Source organism: Vidua macroura, chromosome Z (assembly GCF_024509145.1).
Source record: "Vidua macroura isolate BioBank_ID:100142 chromosome Z, ASM2450914v1, whole genome shotgun sequence".
NCBI lineage: Eukaryota > Metazoa > Chordata > Aves > Passeriformes > Viduidae > Vidua > Vidua macroura.
In genome coordinates, this window is record NC_071611.1 from 26,639,012 (window position 1) to 26,658,210 (window position 19,199).

The following is a 19,199-nucleotide window of genomic DNA, read 5'->3' on the forward strand; positions in this document are numbered from 1 at the left end:
GAAAAATTTCTTCGAAGTTTAGCAGTTCTGAGTGCATTTCCACTTTATTCAGTAAATATGACCCTTAATGGAATGATGAATAGTTCAGGCTTTTCAAATATTATATTTGTCTGCTGTTTTGTCATGATCAAAATTAAAATCCACCTGAGAATTGTTGCTTGTATTTTATTAACAGTAACTGTTTTACTGTACTTGTTGGTTATCTGTTTTCTAAAATAAATGGAGGCAAGCTTATATGTATTTCTCCATTCAGACTATATAGAAACCAGATACTCTATGTTAAAGCTGTTAAAGGAAGCTGTGAAACATAAAAAGCAAGAAAGCAAATTTTGCCAATAATCCATAATAAAGGGGGAGTTTGCTACTTTTATGGTTGAAGAAATGACATGTACAAGTGATAACTGTTTTGTAATATCCATATATCCTTTTAAAAGGACCAAAAGACTTGTTGTGGATGTGATACGAACACAACCAGGGGATACACTCTTAGAAATATTAGAAACACCAGCCACTGCACAACAGGTAAGTGTTATACTGTGCCTGAATCGGGAAGGAAGTATTTTATTATAGCTATTTGAAAGCCTTAACAGATCTCTGACAGCTTTCTCCATCATGTTCTAATAATGAAATTGTTTGTTGATGGTTTTAGACTATTCAGATCTAGAGCCTGCGAAATATGAGACTTGTATAGTTGGGTTTTTTTACTGTATAATTGGAAACTGCTTCAGAGGGAAACAAAATATGAGCTCTGAGCTAGACTAGACTAGAATATTTCTTCTTGCTGTATTGGAGTCACTAGAATGTGACTAGAATATTTTTTTCTTTACATTTTTTTGTAAACATGGTCTTTTCTCTCCTATATTATAATACAACAAATTGCCTGAGGTGAATCTTTCTACTCTTCTTTTCCCCCCCTCATTAAGTTCAGTATTGTAACTCAAGTTGCCTGACCCTTTAGTTTATTTGCTTAATCTATACAAGCAAATCTCAGGAAACAACTGCTATCCTTGGTACGGGAATCGAGTGGGAAGAGCTCACAGTTGAAGTCTTTCCTGCCGACACTGACACACAAAACTGCATTTTAATAACGTGCAGATTTTAGTTCACCTCAGTGTGTGTATATGTAGGAAACACCTGTGAGATCTGGACAGTCTTCCCACAATTTGGTGAAGTCATTGAGCTTGGCTGAATTAGACATTTTGAATAATTCAAATATATGTCTCAGTGTTGTCACTACATACCTAAAGTATGTCCAAAGGCATAGTAAATGGGGTACTTTGAGATCAAGTAGTAATAGGACAGAAAGATTGCACTCTGATTCTTGATAATCTCCTATTCAATGTACTTGAGAATTCAATGTACTTAAACACTTAACAGTTACCAAAATCTGGAAAATAACTGTTCTGGATTTCCCCCCTCCTCCGCCCCCCCCCCGTCCCCAGGAATCTGAGAATTTGAAACTTGTAGAAAAACGTGCCATCTTAGATTCCAAAACTCCAGAGAAAATGAAGCACAGTCAGTCTATTTTTGAAGATGGGCAGCTACCAATAGAACAAAAGAAAAGGAAAATTCAGAGAAATCTCCGGACATTGGAACAAGCAGGACTAGTGTCTTCAGCAACTAAGTACCAAGAAATTATAAATGAGATTGCTAAGGTAAACTGATTTTTTCCCTGTATATCAATGTTTTTTAGCATCTAGCCTAAATCCATTCCAATTAGAGAAGTAAAACACATATTTTTCAGGGAATGCTACCTTAAGCTACTCAAGTATCCACATATGAAGCAAATTGTTTTCCTTCCCTGACAAAATAAGTGAAAGACAGTACACTCCTGAATAATTGTCTGAAATGAATATAAAAAAAACCCGCGACCTTTGTTATCTGAATCTGATATTGAATTTGCTGCTGATGATGATTTAACTCATCCTATATAATGTTTCAATATAACTTTGTATTAACAGCAATTGGAATTGATCATTAGTGTTTCAATTAAGAATGGCTGTGGTCTTGGTAAGGTTTCAAAAGTCTTAGATCCCCATGAAATATTATCCGATTGGTATTAACAGTGATCTGCTGTGGTTGGGCAGGACACAAGAAGAATAGTGGGCCAATGTGGTGCCCATCCTGATGCTGATAAAGCACAGGGACTGTTCTCAACAAATCCTATTCCACATCCACAACCCATACTGGCCATAAGAACTTTAGTATATTGAACTATCTTTAGCACAAGCAAAGAGCACAGCAAAGTTCAACACCATTTCCATATACGAGTAGCAATGCGATTGCCATGTGAACAAACTGTAGTACTCCCTACAGGTACTGTTCTTGTAAGAACTAACATGACAGTTTTGTGCTTTCTCTCAGTAATTAAGTCAGATTTTGTAATTACAAATTGGAATGGTAATGAACTGAGGCTTTCTAAATTTCAAATTAATAAAACAATTACATTAATAAATTTATTTAGGATATCCGGAATCAAAGAAGATACAGACATCATCGAAAAGCTGAATTGGTGAAACTCCAGCAGACTTTGAATGCCCTTAACTCCAAGACAGCATTTTATGAGGAACAAATTAATTATTACAACACCTATATAAAAACTTGCTTAGACAACTTAACAAGAAAGTGAGTTGAGTCTTTCTTTCTTTTATTGTGTCTTTTAGTGTGTTTTATCAAGAGGGAGAGCAGGTGTTAATCTGTAGTTTAAAGTCTGACAATCTACAAAAGGTCCATGAGAGCTGTTAACTGTGTCAGCATCTGATTATTAAAGTCTTGCATTTATTTAAGACTGCCTTGGAGAAAGAAATGTCTATGTAAAGCAATGTATAGATGTTTTCAATATATTTAATTGGTGCTACTTTGCAGATCCATTTGCAAGGTCAGAGGTCATGAAGATTTGGGAAGTAATTATTGGTTTTTAAAAGGTTTGGAGTTTGTCTTTAGAATGGAAAAGGAGGAAATAAATGCCTAAATAATTTTACCTTTCAGATATGACAGAGTTACTTGAAAGCAATCCCCCCCACCAATGCCACCAAAATGTTAAAATGAAAACATTTTACTGACATGAACAGGAATTTTCCTAGTGCACACTTCATTGGTCCAAAAATTAACTCTAATTACAGAGTATTTACCATTTATGTCACTAAGTTTACAAATTGCTATTTTGAAATGGAGATTGTGGATTCTTTAGGATCAGAGTTGCATTTCACAATAGAATTGAAAGAAGTGCTAAAAAGATGATTCAAAATCATTGGCAAGATATTTAGATGATTCACTGCATGCTAAGAATTCCTCTAACCCTTAGATTTTTGGGGATGTTAATTTTGTTTTTTTAGAGAAGTTCAAGAAAGAATGAAAGAAAGTTAAATATGGCTAGAAGAGTAATTGAAGTATTAAGGATCTGACAAACACACCAAAAACCAGTTTTCTTGTTCTCTTTCCAGAAATTCACGGAGGTCAATTAAATTAGATGGAAAAGAGGAGGTGAAGGGAAGCAAAAAGCTGAAACAGGCCTCACTGAAGTACACAGCTGCAAGACTTCATGAAAAAGGTGTCATCCTAGAAATTGAAGATCTTCAAACCAATCAGTAAGTGCAGTACAAATAAATTCTGAGCATTTTCTAATCAACAATTTCCGAAGAGGCCTGGCTTTTGATAAAAGAAATCTTAATTTCCTATGCCACAGCTAAAATTACCTCAGACTTCTGCATTCAGAAGGATGCTACAGTGTAATTGTTACAATGATTTTTTTTTTTCTTACTTTGTACTTGCTCTATGATTACCTTGGGAAAATATTTTAACAAGCCAGCCCTAGCACCATCTTACATGAACAAGTGCAAGTTTGGCAGCAGACTCACTATTAATGATCACGTTTTTATGCAGTTGTAGCAATCCTTTTTCATATATTGACCAGTCACTTTCAAATAACTTGGTAAACCTCAGGTTTTGTGCTCTTCCTCACTTTGGCAGGGTGAATGGATGTGGTGGTTTAACATCCCTTTTGTATTCTTCCATTTTGAGGCTGTGGTAGTGAAAGTCTTCAATTCTCTGCACCTTTCCTTCCACCTTCTGCATGGGAAAGTTTTTATTTCTTTTTTTTTTTTTTTTCCCCAAGTGGATTCATCAGGTAGAGGAAGCCACATGAGGCAAATATGTACCTGCAAGGAGACGCTTGGCCATGGCAGAAGGAAAATCTGGTTGTCCTGTTTCTATCCACTGGGTGTTGAATCCAATTTGTTCACTGAACTTCCCAAAGACTTTTCTTTTTTTGGTGTTTTGTTGAGTTTTTTGTTTGTTGGTTTGGTTTTGGTTGGTAGATTTTTTTTTTTTGGTTGGTTAGGTTTTTCTGGGGAGCTGTTTCTCCAGTACAAAAGACTTCAGAATTCTGTATTTCGTACTACCAGTACTACCAGAAAGTCTCTAAGAAAACACTATATGGAGTGCAGTGCAGGGAGGGATGGAGTGATTCTTTTGACACCCAACAACACTGCTTGTGGTTAAAGTTCTATGTTCTGCAGGCTTTTTCCCCAAAACTGTCTCTGGATTATATGAAACTGCACAGCCTATGTATTCAATTACCTTTCTTGTTTCAAGGTTTAAGAATGTGATGTTTGATATCACACCTGGAGAAGAAGTGGGTGACTTTGAAATCAAAGCAAAATTTTTAGGAGTTGAGATGGAAAAAGTGCAGCTCCATTTCCAGGTTTGAATTTTGTTCCTTTGCTATATAGCTGCTGTTGCATTTCCCGTAACTACTTTTTCAATATTTTTTTCACCTGTATCCATGAACCAGTCAATCAGTATAAAGCAGCAGCTAATGTGAAGAATAAATTTATAACTTCTGTAGGATGCTGGGCATGGGCATTGAATTAATGTTTATCTTTGGGCAACTACATTAAATCTACCACCACATTAGTTCAGGTGGCAAGCAGGAAATACAAAAAAAAAAAAAAAAAAAGGAAATACACAGAAAACAGTATTTCTTCTGGCTTGCTGTTACTGACCATGTGTAGCTTAGGATCTAGAGGACACGTAATGTTTTCTACATGTATCCCAATACTTGCTTGCAATTGTTTAAGTTATGAAGAACCTGGAGTTGGTGATGTTTATCACATCTTGTTACTGTATGGTATGGATTTAGATGGACACTAATGATTTTTTTCTCATTTCAGGACTTGCTTCAGATGCAGTATGAAGGTGTGGCTGTAATGAAAATGTTTGATAAAGCTAAAGTGAATGTGAATTTGCTCATATTCTTGTTGAATAAGAAGTTCTATGGAAAATGAGTACTTTCAGATATCATGGACTTCATCAATCAGTGGGAAGTCTATTCAGTATTTTTTTGCTTATAAATCTTTGAAGTTTGTCATTGGATGCTTGTCAAATTTTAAAAACGCACCCTAAAACACCAAATGTTCAGAGGAATGTACACAGTGCCTTTTCAGCATTGATAACAAAACAGAAAACCAAGAAATCAATTCATTTAAACAGCTCAAGATTTCATTGGTGTTGGTACTTTCAAATCAAAATATTCTTTAGGACACACAGCTATTGTGTAGATTTTAAGGTAGACAGAAATTGAATTTAGTTAAATATATAAACCTCTTCCTATTGAAACATTTTTAAATTACCTCAGATATATAATATAGCTGATACTAGACTTTAAGTTTGTACCAAAAGAAAACCTAAATTTGTTTCTAAGGGATAGTTTGAGCAAATACTTAGCTACATACTAGGCCTATTTTGTGGCAGTTGTCAATTGCAAAGCAAACGTATTGTGCAATTTTAAAAAAATTATAGATAATTATAAAGTGACAATAACGACTTGCTTCACAAAAATATATTTTGCGATTCATTCCTACTAAATGCACTACTGCCTTGTGCAAAATGTCATTTTCTACTTTCACAGCCTTTGGAGTGGTATTGGGGAAATCTGAATAGCGAACAGTTGTTCAGTTTGAAGTATTTGAATACCTAAATTGTGCCTGGGTTTTTTTTGGTTTTTTGTTTGTTTGGTTTTTTTTTTTTTTTTTTTTTTGTTTTTTTTTTTTTGTTTTTTTTTTTTTGTAAGAAAATAAATGCAATAAAATCAGTATTTAGATTGGGTTTTTTAAATATGCTTTGGAGATTGTTCTATGTAAAATAAACATTACCTAATTAAACTGGCTTGGTCCCTAAATTTCATTTCAAGGAATTATTAAAGCTGCAGCCTAGATGGTAATTGAAAGAACTTCTTTCAGTGCTTTTATAAAACTGCATGTAATTAAGCCTCCAGTACACTTGAGGAAAGCTGCTCAGCAGTGAAGACTTCATGGCCTTTATGCCATTGAATGTGATGATGATTTTGGTTAGGAACTATCACTTATACCTACAGAGCACAAGTTTGTGCCATAGGTAATGTGACCAATAGAAAATACTTCTTTCTCTCACTTTTCTTGTGACAAACACTTCAAAAGACAGAGAGTGAGACATTCTGCAATTAATTATAAAAGCAAATATTAAATAAGTATTAACTCTGGTAAGAGAATAGAACAGTTAAGTCACTGGCAGATATATGGATTACAAACTCAGCTGATATACTAACTGATGTGTGGTGTTACGCAAGCTGAAAAAATTATTACATTTACTGGAGATATTAATTATGTCTGACATTAAGTTTGAACACATGACTACTTTAAAACAGTTAATATCCCTAATTAAAGGATTAAAAAACTACTCTGTGATTCCATTTTTCTTCTAGCTGGTTATGTATAAACCATTTTGATATTACATAAATACTGTAGTATTGATACCCTGCTTCACTTAAAATAGCTGGATAGAAAAGTGAAACAGCGCTTCACTTTTCCTTCCGAAGAAGAGAACTGAATTTTACTTGAATATTAATTAAATTCCCAATCTTTTGTTCCCCTTTTTATTTGTAACAGACTTGACTAATGGCTATATTTTTAACAATCTCTAGCTGAGCACTAAATCTGCCACAGGTGTGATGTTGCTCCTAAGGATGGATTCTTGAGGCAATGTGTCAAAAGCCTGGAGTTGGCTGGTGAGACATGCCAGAGACCCACAGCCTTTATGGGAGTAATTTGTTCCTGGATATGCAATTTTGTGTGATATACTTGACACATCTAGTACCTGCCTGGTTCAAATACAATTTCCTGGAGCAGGCAAGCTTAGAAAAGCTTCTTGGTTCCCACGTAATGACAAGTATGAAAAGTACAGCCTGTGTACCAGCACACCCCTTTTCCAGCCATTTCCTGGGCTTCCTGTTCTTCCTAGTGCACATCAAAGAGTAATTTCCATTTAATGTCTTTGAACTCCTTTATAAGCTTTTTTTCCTTAATTAGGTAGTTCCATTTAGGACCTTGTCACTGAACACTAATTTGAACCCTGCTGAACAGGACTGACCACAATGTTTTCTGCCTCCATGTAAGATTGATGGTAGTGTGAAGTACCATACAAATGAGCGAAATGATTTTGTTATCACCCACTGCTGCTGATAGCTACTAACTACACCAATAAAGAAAGGTGTTTTAGAGGCTACTGTAAGATGTAATGTGGGGGGGAATTTCAACATTAGAAAGGACTTGCTGAAATCGGCTTCAGTCATGGAATGGTGGTGTGGAAAGACTTGCATTGCTGGTTCAAAATCTGAGAAAAAAATGCCAGTACAACTGAATTGGGCCTATGCATCAGTTGTCACTACAGGAGAGAATGCATCTTTCTTTGGAAAGCCTATCTCTCAACTTCATCCTCCTTAACTGGTGGCAGTGAAAAGACATTATAATAGGCAATAGTCTTAGCCTGTTAACCCCAAGGCTTGCATTTTTCTATCACATGTCTTTAGAGTTGACTAAGAGTGCCTGGCAGCTAACTTAGTTTATTTTGGAACTTCTCCATTCTCAAGGGCCTCTGAAAATACAAAACTATCCATAAAATTGCAGAACAACATCCTTCTGCTTAGGCCGGGCAGACAGGAACACCAACACAAGCACTAGATTTGTTCTGTTTCACTTTGCACTGATCCATGGACCTCCTTTAACTGTACAACTTTCTTTTAAAGAATACAGGAGAAAACAACAACCTTCATTCCCAGAAAATCCAAACACTGACAGCCACATGTGATTTCAAAAAGTTTGTAACAAGATACACAACCCTCTACCTAGATGACTGATTTCCATGCTTGAGGTTTGTTTCTATGCTCCTCTTTCAGCAATAACTACCCACCTCTGACAAGCACCAGGGTACTCCATATATTGGTAGCAAGAAAGATCTCCTACCACAAACAGTAATGATGTAGCAGTCTCACTAGATAGGTGCAGTCTTTTTTGGTAAACTTGGTGTGTTTAAAAGGAATGAAATTTTGTTCTGTAACATACTTCTACTAAAAAAACCCCAAAATTCTGAAAAAGGTGCAAGAAGCAGAATTAAAAACTAAAGCTTTGTAAGTCATGAACTCTTCACATCTGTTACAATAAGTTATCTTGAGAGGAAGGAGCAAATTAATTCACAAAAATAAAGGATACAAAACTCTAAATTTTGTTTTCATATGCAGAAATAAAATTTAACAAGCATGGGTTTTATTCACTTGCTGTGTATATAATAACCAGGTTACAAAGATGAAAGGGCATAGCCCTATGACAGTTTCTAATGTCTGTGACTAAAATACTTCCTGGAGGTTCAATCTCAGTTTCTCTTCATATGTTTCACAAACTCTGTAATCTAATTTATTCCTCAAGCATTGGCCCACTGGTTTAACACTTCTTCAAATGTAAGAAGAATCCTGGCAATATATGCTTTTTTGAGAACCTGGGTCATTTTTACAATTACCTGGTTTAGTTCAGTTCTATTTTGGGTTTAGAAAGTTAGAGGAGCAACCTTTGTGTGTGTTCTAGAACTATGAGACCACAGAAATGACCAAGAATAGCTTCACTTTCTCTTCCCAGATGAAATAATTACCTCTGATTAAGGTATTTTCTAAACAGATGAATAGTTCAATTACATACAAGGCATTTTTTTTCTACATTTCCTAGAGCATGTGTGTGGCAAGCACATTTCTCTCTCTCTCTCAGGACTTTTCATTGAATTGCACAGAGAGAAATGAAAGAGAAAACAATTTCTATTTCTGCTCCTTGTTTTTCTCTTGTGGAATGTGTTTGGAAAATTGTTTACCCAGAGTGAGCGCTTGGTTGGATCATGGTGGATTGTTTGGGCCTGATGGCCAATCAGATCCACCTGTGTCTGGGCTCTAGAGAGAAGATCATGAGTTGTGAGGTAGTTAGATATGATTGTTAGAGAAAGTAGCATGTAGTTTTTAGTATCCTCTTTTATATAGTATATTAATGTATTATAGCATAATTATAATAAAGAAATCATTCAGCCTTCTGAACTGGAGTTAGACATCATCATTCTTCCCATTGGAATTGTCGACATCTACAACACATGTGGGATGATAGAGCTGTGGGAAGGCTGGCCAGCTGTAAAACTTGTATTTATTTCTTGCTCTATACAAATGGAATCAGCTTCAACCATGCTATAACTAGTGAGCTACTAGTTATATTATATTCCACTGTGAGAGGAATACCATAGAGATACAGAGCTTACTGGGAACCAGTACTTATGGTTAGGGAAATTTGTTTTCCATGGTTTTTATTCTCCACTAAAAACAAAGGTCGATGCTTCTGCAGTAATAAAGGCACTTCATACATATAAGCAAGTTCAAATCAGCCTTCCCCTCATTCTCATTTTTGTCTGTACTGCTGTAACCAGAAGGATATACAGTTGAGGCATGGATAGCACACACTAGCAAGCCAGTGTCCACTTTAAAGCTTCTGACTGTCTTACAGGCTTAATAAACACAAAGCACTTAAACATCACTGTGATGTTTTGAAAGCAAAGCTTCAAAATAATAGCTGCAAAATTACCAAAATATTTTCCTATACAACCTTCATATAGCTTTTGCTTCAACCACCTCTTGATTCATAAGCATCTCTAAAGGAGTGCAGATTCCAAAGTTTGTTCATGGCACATGCCACTGGACTGGGGAGTGGCGCCACTTTCTCGGGGATTTTGGAACAGCAGAGAGGGTTACAGAGCCGGGCAATGAATCACTTTTGGGTTGCCCTGTGTTTGTAGAGCAGTTTACTGAACACATGCAATACAAGCAAGCTTGGACGTCATCTCCTTTATACGAAGTAGATCAACTGTAAGGGGCTTTTCTGAAACAGCGTGATCTTTCAGCTGTGAGTAATGTAGGCATTTCATCTGGCCGTGGAACTGCTCCCGTGAGGCATTCGGACTGCAAATCTGGCAAACTTAGCTTAGAATAATTCCTTGAACACAGCTCTTTGTTCCGGCGCTCCCGACCTCTCACCCCGCCCTAGCCCGCCACCGCTTCCCGTGTCCCAGCTGGGCGCGGGGGCTGCTGGCTGGGCTCCGAGTCTCGGGGGCCGCGGGTGCTGCCCCTGCGCCTTCTCCTCCCCTTCCTTCCCCTCTCTCCCCTCCCCTCCTCGGCCGCCGAGCCCCGGCGCGCAGCAGGGAGTCCCCGTGCGGTTCTTCGCCAGCCCCAGCCTTCTGTGGGCTGCGTTCGCCAGCCCCGCGGCGCCCGCACGGACGGACGGACGGACTGCGGGAAGGAACGCGCGGCCATGCGGCCCTGGGCGCTGCTGTGCGCCCTGGCGCTGCTCTGCTGCCCGCCGCCCCGGCCAGGTGGGTCCGCGGGGAGCAGGGGGCCGGCCACGGGGCCTGGCGGCCGGCGTGTTCCGACTACGGAGGGAATGATCGGAAGGCGTCCTAGCGCACAGCATCGTGTGTCCGCACGTAGCCAGGCCGTGGGGCTCCCGCTTGGGAGTTTTAGTGCGAGTTCGGGCCGAGTTTTCTTCGGCCCTTTGCGCTGCTGGCAGCGGCGAGGAGAGGGTGTTCTTGGTGGTGAAGGATGGCTGGGGGTGACGCCGTAGTTAAGGAGGGGGGCAGGCAGTAGCAGGTGGCGGTGGAACGGACCAGATCGGCTAGACTTGGCTGCTGGATTCTCTTAACAACGTAAGAAGACATTAACAACGTAAGACGAGGGAGTGACAGCTGAATTTCTAGGCGGTGCAAACTTCGTAAGATCTGCCAGCACAACACAGTTCAGAATATGCATCCCAAATAGATAGATCACTTTCATTGTTATTTCATGGTTATTCATTCATAGCAACATCAATACCCTAACTGGTGAGCCCATGGGTCCGTCCCGCTCAGAGCTTGTTAAACGATGGAGATGCTGATGCATGCCTGTAACCTCACACCTTACGGCAGAGGTACAGCAGTACAAAGGATTGTGCATTTAGAGATTAGCACAGGGGTTTTTTTTGCTATTACTGTTTTGCTTGATTCAGTTTAAGATTTATTTCGATCAGGTAGTGGTGATAGAGATAATGCTGCTGTAGAAATAACTTAGTCCCACGAGATGGCCTGCAGTAGAGCCTCAGGTCCTACATATGTAAAAGGGCTGATTAGATGAGTAGCTAAGAGGACATTTCAGAGCATAGCATAATTTTACTACTGAGCTAAACTGAAAGGGGATAGACCTAGTGTTTGTAACTATGCTGGGAGGGAAGCATCGAGAGGGCTAATAATTTTTGCTGGACAACTTTTTGGCACAAGGACAAGTGGGAAGGAAGCTGGCGAAATCATGTTCAGATGAGAAGTCTAAGGAAAATATCTTTTTAAGAAAAGGGGGAGGTGCTGTAAAAGACAAACTGGACATGTTAATGTTAGGAAAAAACATCCACTGTTGGTGCTATTCTTCCAGTTACTTCATGTACAACAGAACTAACAAAACCCGATGATCTGAATATGTCTTCTGCTCTTCTTGTGCTCACTCCCATTGTAATAATATAATTTCCCCACTGTCCTAGATAACTTGTTTTTAATACAATGTACTTCATTCCTATTGCCCATGCACTGTTGTATCCTGAGGTCTGCTCTGGCCTTGACCTGCAGCTTCTCTCCTGCTTTTCCCCCATCCTTCACTGTGCACAGTTACCACATTACTGACCTGTGCTGTTCTTTTGGGCAGATGAAAAAACACTAGTTTGGCAGTAGGTTGGTGTTAAGTGCCTACAAATTACCAATGCTGTTGAGGTGCCTAAGGTCTGAACTTGCCTGGACTTCCGTGCCTTGGGACACTGCTGGCAAGACAGAAAGATTATATTGTTTGAAGCCAGCATATGTGGTTAAAGAGATGAGAAAGGAGAGCAAAACTGAGCAGGCACCCAGTTGCAAGAAAAGAATAGTTCAAGAAGATGTGTTCAAATTGCTACTACATCTGTTGTGTAATCTAATACTGAATTCTGTATAAATGGAGATGTAAACTCATAAACAATTCAGTTTTATTTTTATAAAAGCAAATAACTGTCATCACTTCTACAAGATTGTGTCTTATTTTGTTCATTAATGTGTCTGGCATGCACTTCACAGTCTCCCTTCACATGCCTAATTTATGGGCTACTGAGTAATTTAGATTCTAGGTGCTTATCACTTGGTGTTGTACAAAGGGGAGATAAAAGAAACCTATTTTTTATAAGCTAGTATGCAGCTGTCGCCAATAATGCCCATAAATCAGTATTACTTGTTGTCCAGCAGCACATAGGGAACATATTAAATTGGCTTGTGTAGGAGCCCATTCTCTAGTCTCTCACATCACAAAGATATGCCTTGGGATGTGAAGTCTGCTGGTTTGTAACATCCTGTCCATGCTCATGGCCCTACAGAAATATTTTTCAAGTTTCTTCTGGAGCTTAAGATTGCTCAAAGCTGTTGTATTTTCTTTCACAGAGTGGGATGCAGAGTAGTCCCTTGCATACGAAAATAGACATGAAAAGAAATTACAGCGTATCTCTGTATTAAAAAAAAAAAAGTCAGGGTAAGCAGCATATGTGTATACTGATTGTGAGATGAACAATATGTAATAATTGATAGAAAACAGCACATTGTGGATTGTATAAACAATCACAAACTTGCTGAGCTTTCTACATAATTCCTCTATGTCCATGTTGGAGAACTGATGAAAAAACCACAGGGACTAAAAGAAGACTTTGGGCAACTTGAGTGTCATGATTCTATGTAATTTTTGCCTTTTGAAGTACCTGTTGGAGGCAAAGAAAAGACTCTGCTTATCATTCAGTGTCCTGAATACACACACTACAAGGATAAAACCTCAGTACTTCATCCTGCTGTTTATTTGTTCATAGTTTACTAATCTTGTTCTTTCATACCTGTTTAAATTTTATAGGTGTTTTGATAGAGCGGTTATTCTCATTGCTGATATGAGAGTGTTACTATTTGTTATAAAAATAGAAATCAACCAAGCTTGACGTCTTCCAAACGGACTGGATGACAGCCTAGAAAAATAAGATGGCCTTTAGAACATTTGTAATCATTATACAAACTTTACTTCTGTTTTCCTAATAGATTATTTGAATTATTAAAAAATAATTAAGCTGTAGTGAAATATGTTTCAGACAAATGATACCTATAGCTTGAAAACAGCTAGAAAGAATTGTTTTACAGATTCTGGTGTAGTTGTAGCTATCAGTAGTTTCAAAACCTTTTCTGTAGAGCTACTGTATATTGGCAGTCTTGTACTAACCCAGTTTAAATGTAATGCCTATTTCCCCTACTGACCTTTTTGTTTGCTCTGAAGGTTCATTACAATCTTTTGAAATAATATGACATTATTTCATCCTGTTTCCTTCTGTGAATAAATATCTTCACCTTTTTCATATAAACACTAACACAAAAGAAATACAAAACCTCAGGACAGTATCTGTCTGCCTGTTTCAGAAGTATGGAGTGCATATTGTTTTTTCTAGAATTACACAGATACTGTGTCATACAAGCAGCTTGGTAAAGGATAAGAACTCACACGTGGCTGTCAAGCTTTCAAATTAAATTTAGTTTCATCAAGCAAGTTTAAGTCACCATTCTTTATATTATCAAGTTGCAGTGAAATAGCAAGTGTGATGCCTCATTAAATTTTTCCACAAAGTTGAGTTGCAAGTAGTACCTCATGTCGTCTAAGTTCAAAATGGGGATATGGATTGAGAACAGGAGTCAGTGTAGAGGTGATGTTGACAGAATGAAGGTTGAGTTCAACTCTGAACTTAGAAAGCCTCTGCTTATGCAAAGAACACATAGTTCTCATCAAATTATTCCAGAGAATTTTAACTAAACTTAAATTATTTATAAATTTTTTGTTCTGGTTTATTGTAATAGGATTCTACTTTTAGAAAATTTCTGTAATGGAGTAAAAGTGACTCTAAATACTTTCATCTAATAAACTTGTAAATAAGATGTCTCCAAGAATTCTGGATATAATTAAAATTATTAGCAATGTTCAGTTAACTATAAGCAATAGCCAAGACAACGGGTGGTAGTCAGTGAAAGGTACCTGTCCCAGTCATAGCATCTTTTTCGTGTAGCATATTTTTATACCATTCTCAGGTAGGAGCTGGTAATGAGAAGTGGGTTGGGTTATCACCCAGGGCATCCACACTAAGAGACTTAACCTCAGTCATTAAGGGTCAGTGACTCTGATTGGGTTGGTTTGCTAGTTCTCAAAAGTGTGAAACTGCAGCACAGCTCAGGTCCTTCAAATTTGAGGGATACTGGGACAAGAGAGGTGCTGGTGCCTCAGTTACCATGTCATGCAGTGGTAGTCTTGGCAACACAGTTCCTAACTCCAGGCTTTACTCTCCCTCTCTCTTCAAGTGTATTTATATCTTGTGTTCCTAAAAACATGCATTCCTCACATGGAACCATGCCACTTCTTTGTTTGGTTCTCCACACTATTCTACAGAAAGCAAGATGGACATGTCAACCTTTGGGGCTCTAAAATAGTTTTCAATATTTCAAACTTTCAATAGTGTTCTAGTTTGAAAATAAATACTTATACAATTAGAAGTCTGAAATTCATAAAACTTGTGTGTACTAGAGATACAATAGGTACAGATGACAGATTTTTCCTCACTTTTACTGATGTCTTTACCATGGAGACAAGCTTCCAGGTGTAAGAAATCAGGTGCAGGGAGGGACATTCATTCAAGTATAGTTATAATCCACCCAAAAGAGATGAAGACCACTGGTGTTATTTGTGACATATTTCTATTGCAATGATCATTAAATATAGAAAATCTCCTAACTCTTTGATGTCTGCCACAAGTTAGAGGTGTTGTACAGAAGGACTTGTGCTGCAACTTAGCTGCAAAGTTAAGTTTGAGTTAGCTGCTAAGTTAAGTCAGCTCAAAGAGCTGACTCTTTGAGCCATCCAACTGCTTACACTAAATTTATAAAGTGTTAGAGATTAAGCCACTATAGTTCTGCCTGTTGTTCGTGTTCTCTTTAAAAAGACAGAACAGACCCTTGTATAAATGCGTTTAGTGACACTGTGTGCAAACACCAAATCTCATACACTTCTGACATTTCTGCTTCAAACTACATCATTCCTACTACAGTCTCTGTAACAAGCATCTTTTTTTTCTGACTGGCAGAAGATGCAATCTAGTCACTTTGCATAGGAAAACTATTCTCACCAAGACTTCCCCTTTGTCTCTCTGCCCCTAGAATGCTGCTATGACACAGCATGGTGCATAAAGCACAGCCACTCTAAATAAAATCACCAAATTGCCTTACCAGTCCTGTGATCTTCCCCCACATTCAAGTCTGAATTTCACAAAAATCCATGCTGGGTAGGGCCTTTCTCTCACTCCCTGTGCACAAAGGGAGGTAACTGGCTGCTTAAAGCTGCAGCCACTTTTCTCTTTGCCATCTGCTTCCTTCAGATGTTTTCATTTAAAAAATTGGTTTCAATTACTATAAAACAAATAATTGCTTCTTGCAAGCAGCATCTTACACAGTTGAACCATTCCATGTACTTTCAGCTTATAGATCTGAGCTAAGATACCCTCATTTTTGTTTTAATGATCTAGGATCCAACGAAGGATCAATTGCACAGCCAAACAGGTGACTGGTTACTTGAGTAGTTGTAACTTTCTCACTTCTGTCTACCCACATTACACTTGAATTATTCTATGCCAAAGCAGATTAAGCCAAAACTGAAAATTACAGTCTTACAAAATATTTCTCCATACAGACAACTTTGCTGAAATAATGCCTAAATAGCTCTTTTGATTGATTGGTTGTTTTTTCCTTTTTCACATAAATAACCCCCTACACACAATAACCACACATTTATTGCTTTATTGCGCTGATTTCCTGGCTTATTACATTCAAAAAGCACAGATAGCCTGTCCTGACTTAGCTACAAAAGCATGCTGCAGAAGACCTTGCTGTAGAGGGAACTGTATGTAGGTGTCAGAAGTGCTCTGGGGGTACACCAGACACATGCTGTCCTGCACGCTGTGGGTTAGGATAAGTAGAACTCTGAAAGTGATTCAGCGCAGTCTGTGGCTACCCATTTGTAACCCATTTGTTACAAGCAAAAAGTCAATCCACATCTACCTTGTAAACTGCTCTGCCATCTCTCTTGATGGGAGCCTTCGAGTTGAGTAAGATGTGTCCAGAGCACACAAAAATATTTCAAAATCATGATGTTTTAATTGCACTTTTACTTTTTGTGTTTTTGGTGATGAGTACATCTACTGGGAATTCTGCATATGAGTACTTATGCCAGGATCTCATTTCTTACAAAAAGCATGAAGGGTCTGGCCAAAACAGTTCAAGGCTGGCAAATTCCCTGTTGTGTTTGTGTTAAAGTTGCCCAAGGAGAGCACAGATTAGATTGGATCCTTAAGCATAGCTAGAATCACTACTAATAAAAGCTTTCATGTCAGAACTCATCCCCATGCGGGCCACCATCGATGCCACCATGTTGGCATCAGTGCTTGGCACCAATTGACAGTGGACGGGAACTGTCACCATCAGTTTATCATCCTTCTGTAAGACTTTCATACCTTCTCTCTGAGTTCTCATGGGCAGCTCCTCGCAACACTGATTCCTTTTCTCGCTCTTCCTCACGTCCGGCTGACTTCTACCCATGCCTGTCATGACTGCCTGACCTTTACTGTCCCTAGCATGACCACCTGACCCTTGCTCCTCACAGCAGCACAGCAAACTGACTCCAACTCTCCTCTCAACGAGCTAATCCACTCTTTTATAACACCCATCCTTATTGGACCATCCTTATTGGACACAGCTGTGACCTATTAAGGCCAGGCCTGTTCCTACTCTTTGATAATTACAGCTGCAACTCCTCAGGGACAAGATTGCCTTCAGCACTATCTCTATTCTCCTACAATCCATCCTCCCACACTTTCAAGCTAACGACATAACAAAATTTGTAGCAGGAAGAGCTAAAATAAAATGGCTGACCTGTGGGCAACCTGTGCTTTAAATCAGAAATTAACCTTATTATTTTGTTTATCTAATGTAATCTTAACTTTCATTCTTGAAAGATGTTTTCACTTCCCCATACCATCTAAATATTGGTTTATTAATCTTAATACTTCCTTACTTTTCAGGCTTTCCAAATAACAGCAGCATACCACACATCAGAAGTTTTTCCATGCGTTTTTCTTCCAGTACGGAGGCTGATCTTATTCCTGTTGATGGTGATACTGAAAATGACTTGGAAGTTGGATCAGGAGCCACCAATCAGACTGCATCATTCCTACATGAACAGCGAATGATGTCAGTTCAAACGGCAAGATACCTCACTAGTCCGTGGCTGACTCGTTTTGTTCCTTCAGTTTACACCCTAGTGCTTGTGCTGAGTCTGCCTCTGAACATTACAGCAATACTCGTGTTTCTGAAAAAGATGAAAATTGAAAAGCCAGCTGTAATATACATGCTGAATTTGGCCCTTGCAGATGTTCTCTTTGTAAGTGTGCTTCCATTTAAGATTGTTTATCACTTTTCTGGAAATGACTGGGTTTTTGGGTCTCTGATGTGCCGTTTCATCACTGCTGCCTTCTTCTGCAACATGTACTGCTCGATAATGCTTATGACGAGCATCAGCTTTGATCGCTTCTTAGCAGTGGTGTACCCCATGCAGTCCCTGGGGTGGCGTACACTAACTCGTGCCTCTCTGGTTTGTTTCATCATATGGTTTGTAGCAATAACTGGCGTTATACCTTTTCTCCTACGAGAGCAAACAATGGAAATACCCAGGTTAAATATAACTACGTGCCATGATGTGCTGAGAGAATCTGAACTTCACAGCTATTACCTCCACTTCTTCTCTGTCTTCTCTTCTGTGTTTTTCATAGTACCATTTATAATTTCTACTGTCTGTTATGTGTGTATCATTCGCTGTCTTAGTTCTTCCACCATTGTTGCAAAGCAAAACAAGAAGACACGTGCCTTGCTCTTGTGTGTGGCTGTTTTTTCTGTTTTCGTTGTTTGCTTTGGACCTACAAATGTTCTTCTCTTAATTCATTATATCCATTTTTCATATGACAACAGCTTAGAGTATCTCTACTTTGCCTATCTACTCTGTGTTTCTATCAGCAGCATTAGCTGCTGCATTGACCCCTTTATTTACTACTATGCTTCTTCTCAGTATCAGAGACAATTTTTCAGTCTCTTCAATTGTAAAAAGACTTTTGATCCCAGTAGTAGTAACAGCAGTGGCCAGTTGATGTCTACCACTAGTACTAGAAGGGCTACGTTGACAACTAATGTGAATAACAGTGTCTACAGAAAATTGCTAGCAATGCATTGAGATAATGTGTCTTATAATTGTTTAATTTCTACACAGACAGAAGACTGTTCTATCCAAGAAATACAAAACCTGAAACCAAGTTGTTGTATGATATATAGCTTTATGGATCCAATATAGCAATACACAGTTCAAGTTAAAACTCTGTATGTGTGTGTGCATAGATATATATAAAGATGTATAGTTATGTAAATATGTTAATGTAGAGGGGAAAAATAATTTCTTAATAATAGCTGTTGAGTGTTTTCTGAATAAACTTTTTTTCAGACAAATCCTTTGCATTGTTCAGTTTATTGTAGAAATCCCAGTTTAGTATTTTGAACTGTATCTATCAGGTTGAATAAATTATTATATATCGAATCTCTCCATCCATCCAGTTGTTCCTGAAAAAAGTGAAAATACCTTTCCAGGCTTTTTTTTTTTTTTTCCTTCTATATGCCATTATTTCTAGAATTATCTATTCACTTACTTTCTCAGCATTATT

At 38.2% G+C, this 19,199-nt stretch overlaps 2 protein-coding genes across 5 annotated transcripts in view; both read left to right on the forward strand.

The window, feature by feature from the left end:
• IQGAP2 (IQ motif containing GTPase activating protein 2) overlaps positions 1-6,165 on the forward strand; it is a 123,091-nt gene extending 116,926 nt beyond the window's left edge. For all 4 annotated transcript variants that reach the window (XM_054003012.1, XM_054003009.1, XM_054003010.1 and 1 more), the window contains 6 exons: positions 435-522; positions 1,443-1,655; positions 2,465-2,625; positions 3,444-3,587; positions 4,594-4,702; positions 5,172-6,165. In XM_054003012.1, coding sequence (XP_053858987.1) covers positions 435-522; positions 1,443-1,655; positions 2,465-2,625; positions 3,444-3,587; positions 4,594-4,702; positions 5,172-5,285 — 829 coding nt within the window. In that variant the 3' untranslated portion in view covers positions 5,286-6,165. The remainder of the gene's footprint in view (positions 1-434; positions 523-1,442; positions 1,656-2,464; positions 2,626-3,443; positions 3,588-4,593; positions 4,703-5,171) is intronic.
• A 4,247-nt stretch (positions 6,166-10,412) lies between these two features.
• F2R (coagulation factor II thrombin receptor) lies at positions 10,413-18,987 on the forward strand. Its single transcript, XM_054003172.1, has 2 exons — positions 10,413-10,704; positions 17,517-18,987. Exons 1-2 carry the CDS (start codon positions 10,644-10,646, stop codon positions 18,716-18,718), a joined length of 1,263 nt encoding a protein of 420 aa, XP_053859147.1. The 5' UTR covers positions 10,413-10,643; the 3' UTR covers positions 18,719-18,987.
• The last annotated feature ends 212 nt before the right edge of the window (positions 18,988-19,199 follow it).

Excerpts from the sequence above, each read along its gene's own strand:
- F2R (XM_054003172.1), top strand. The coding sequence starts at position 10,644 with ATGCGGCCCTGGGCGCTGCTGTGCGCCCTGGCGCTGCTCTGCTGCCCG. Across the intron at positions 10,705-17,516 it reads CTGCCCGCCGCCCCGGCCAG|GCTTTCCAAATAACAGCAGC; the intron begins GTGGGTCCGCGG and ends CTTACTTTTCAG.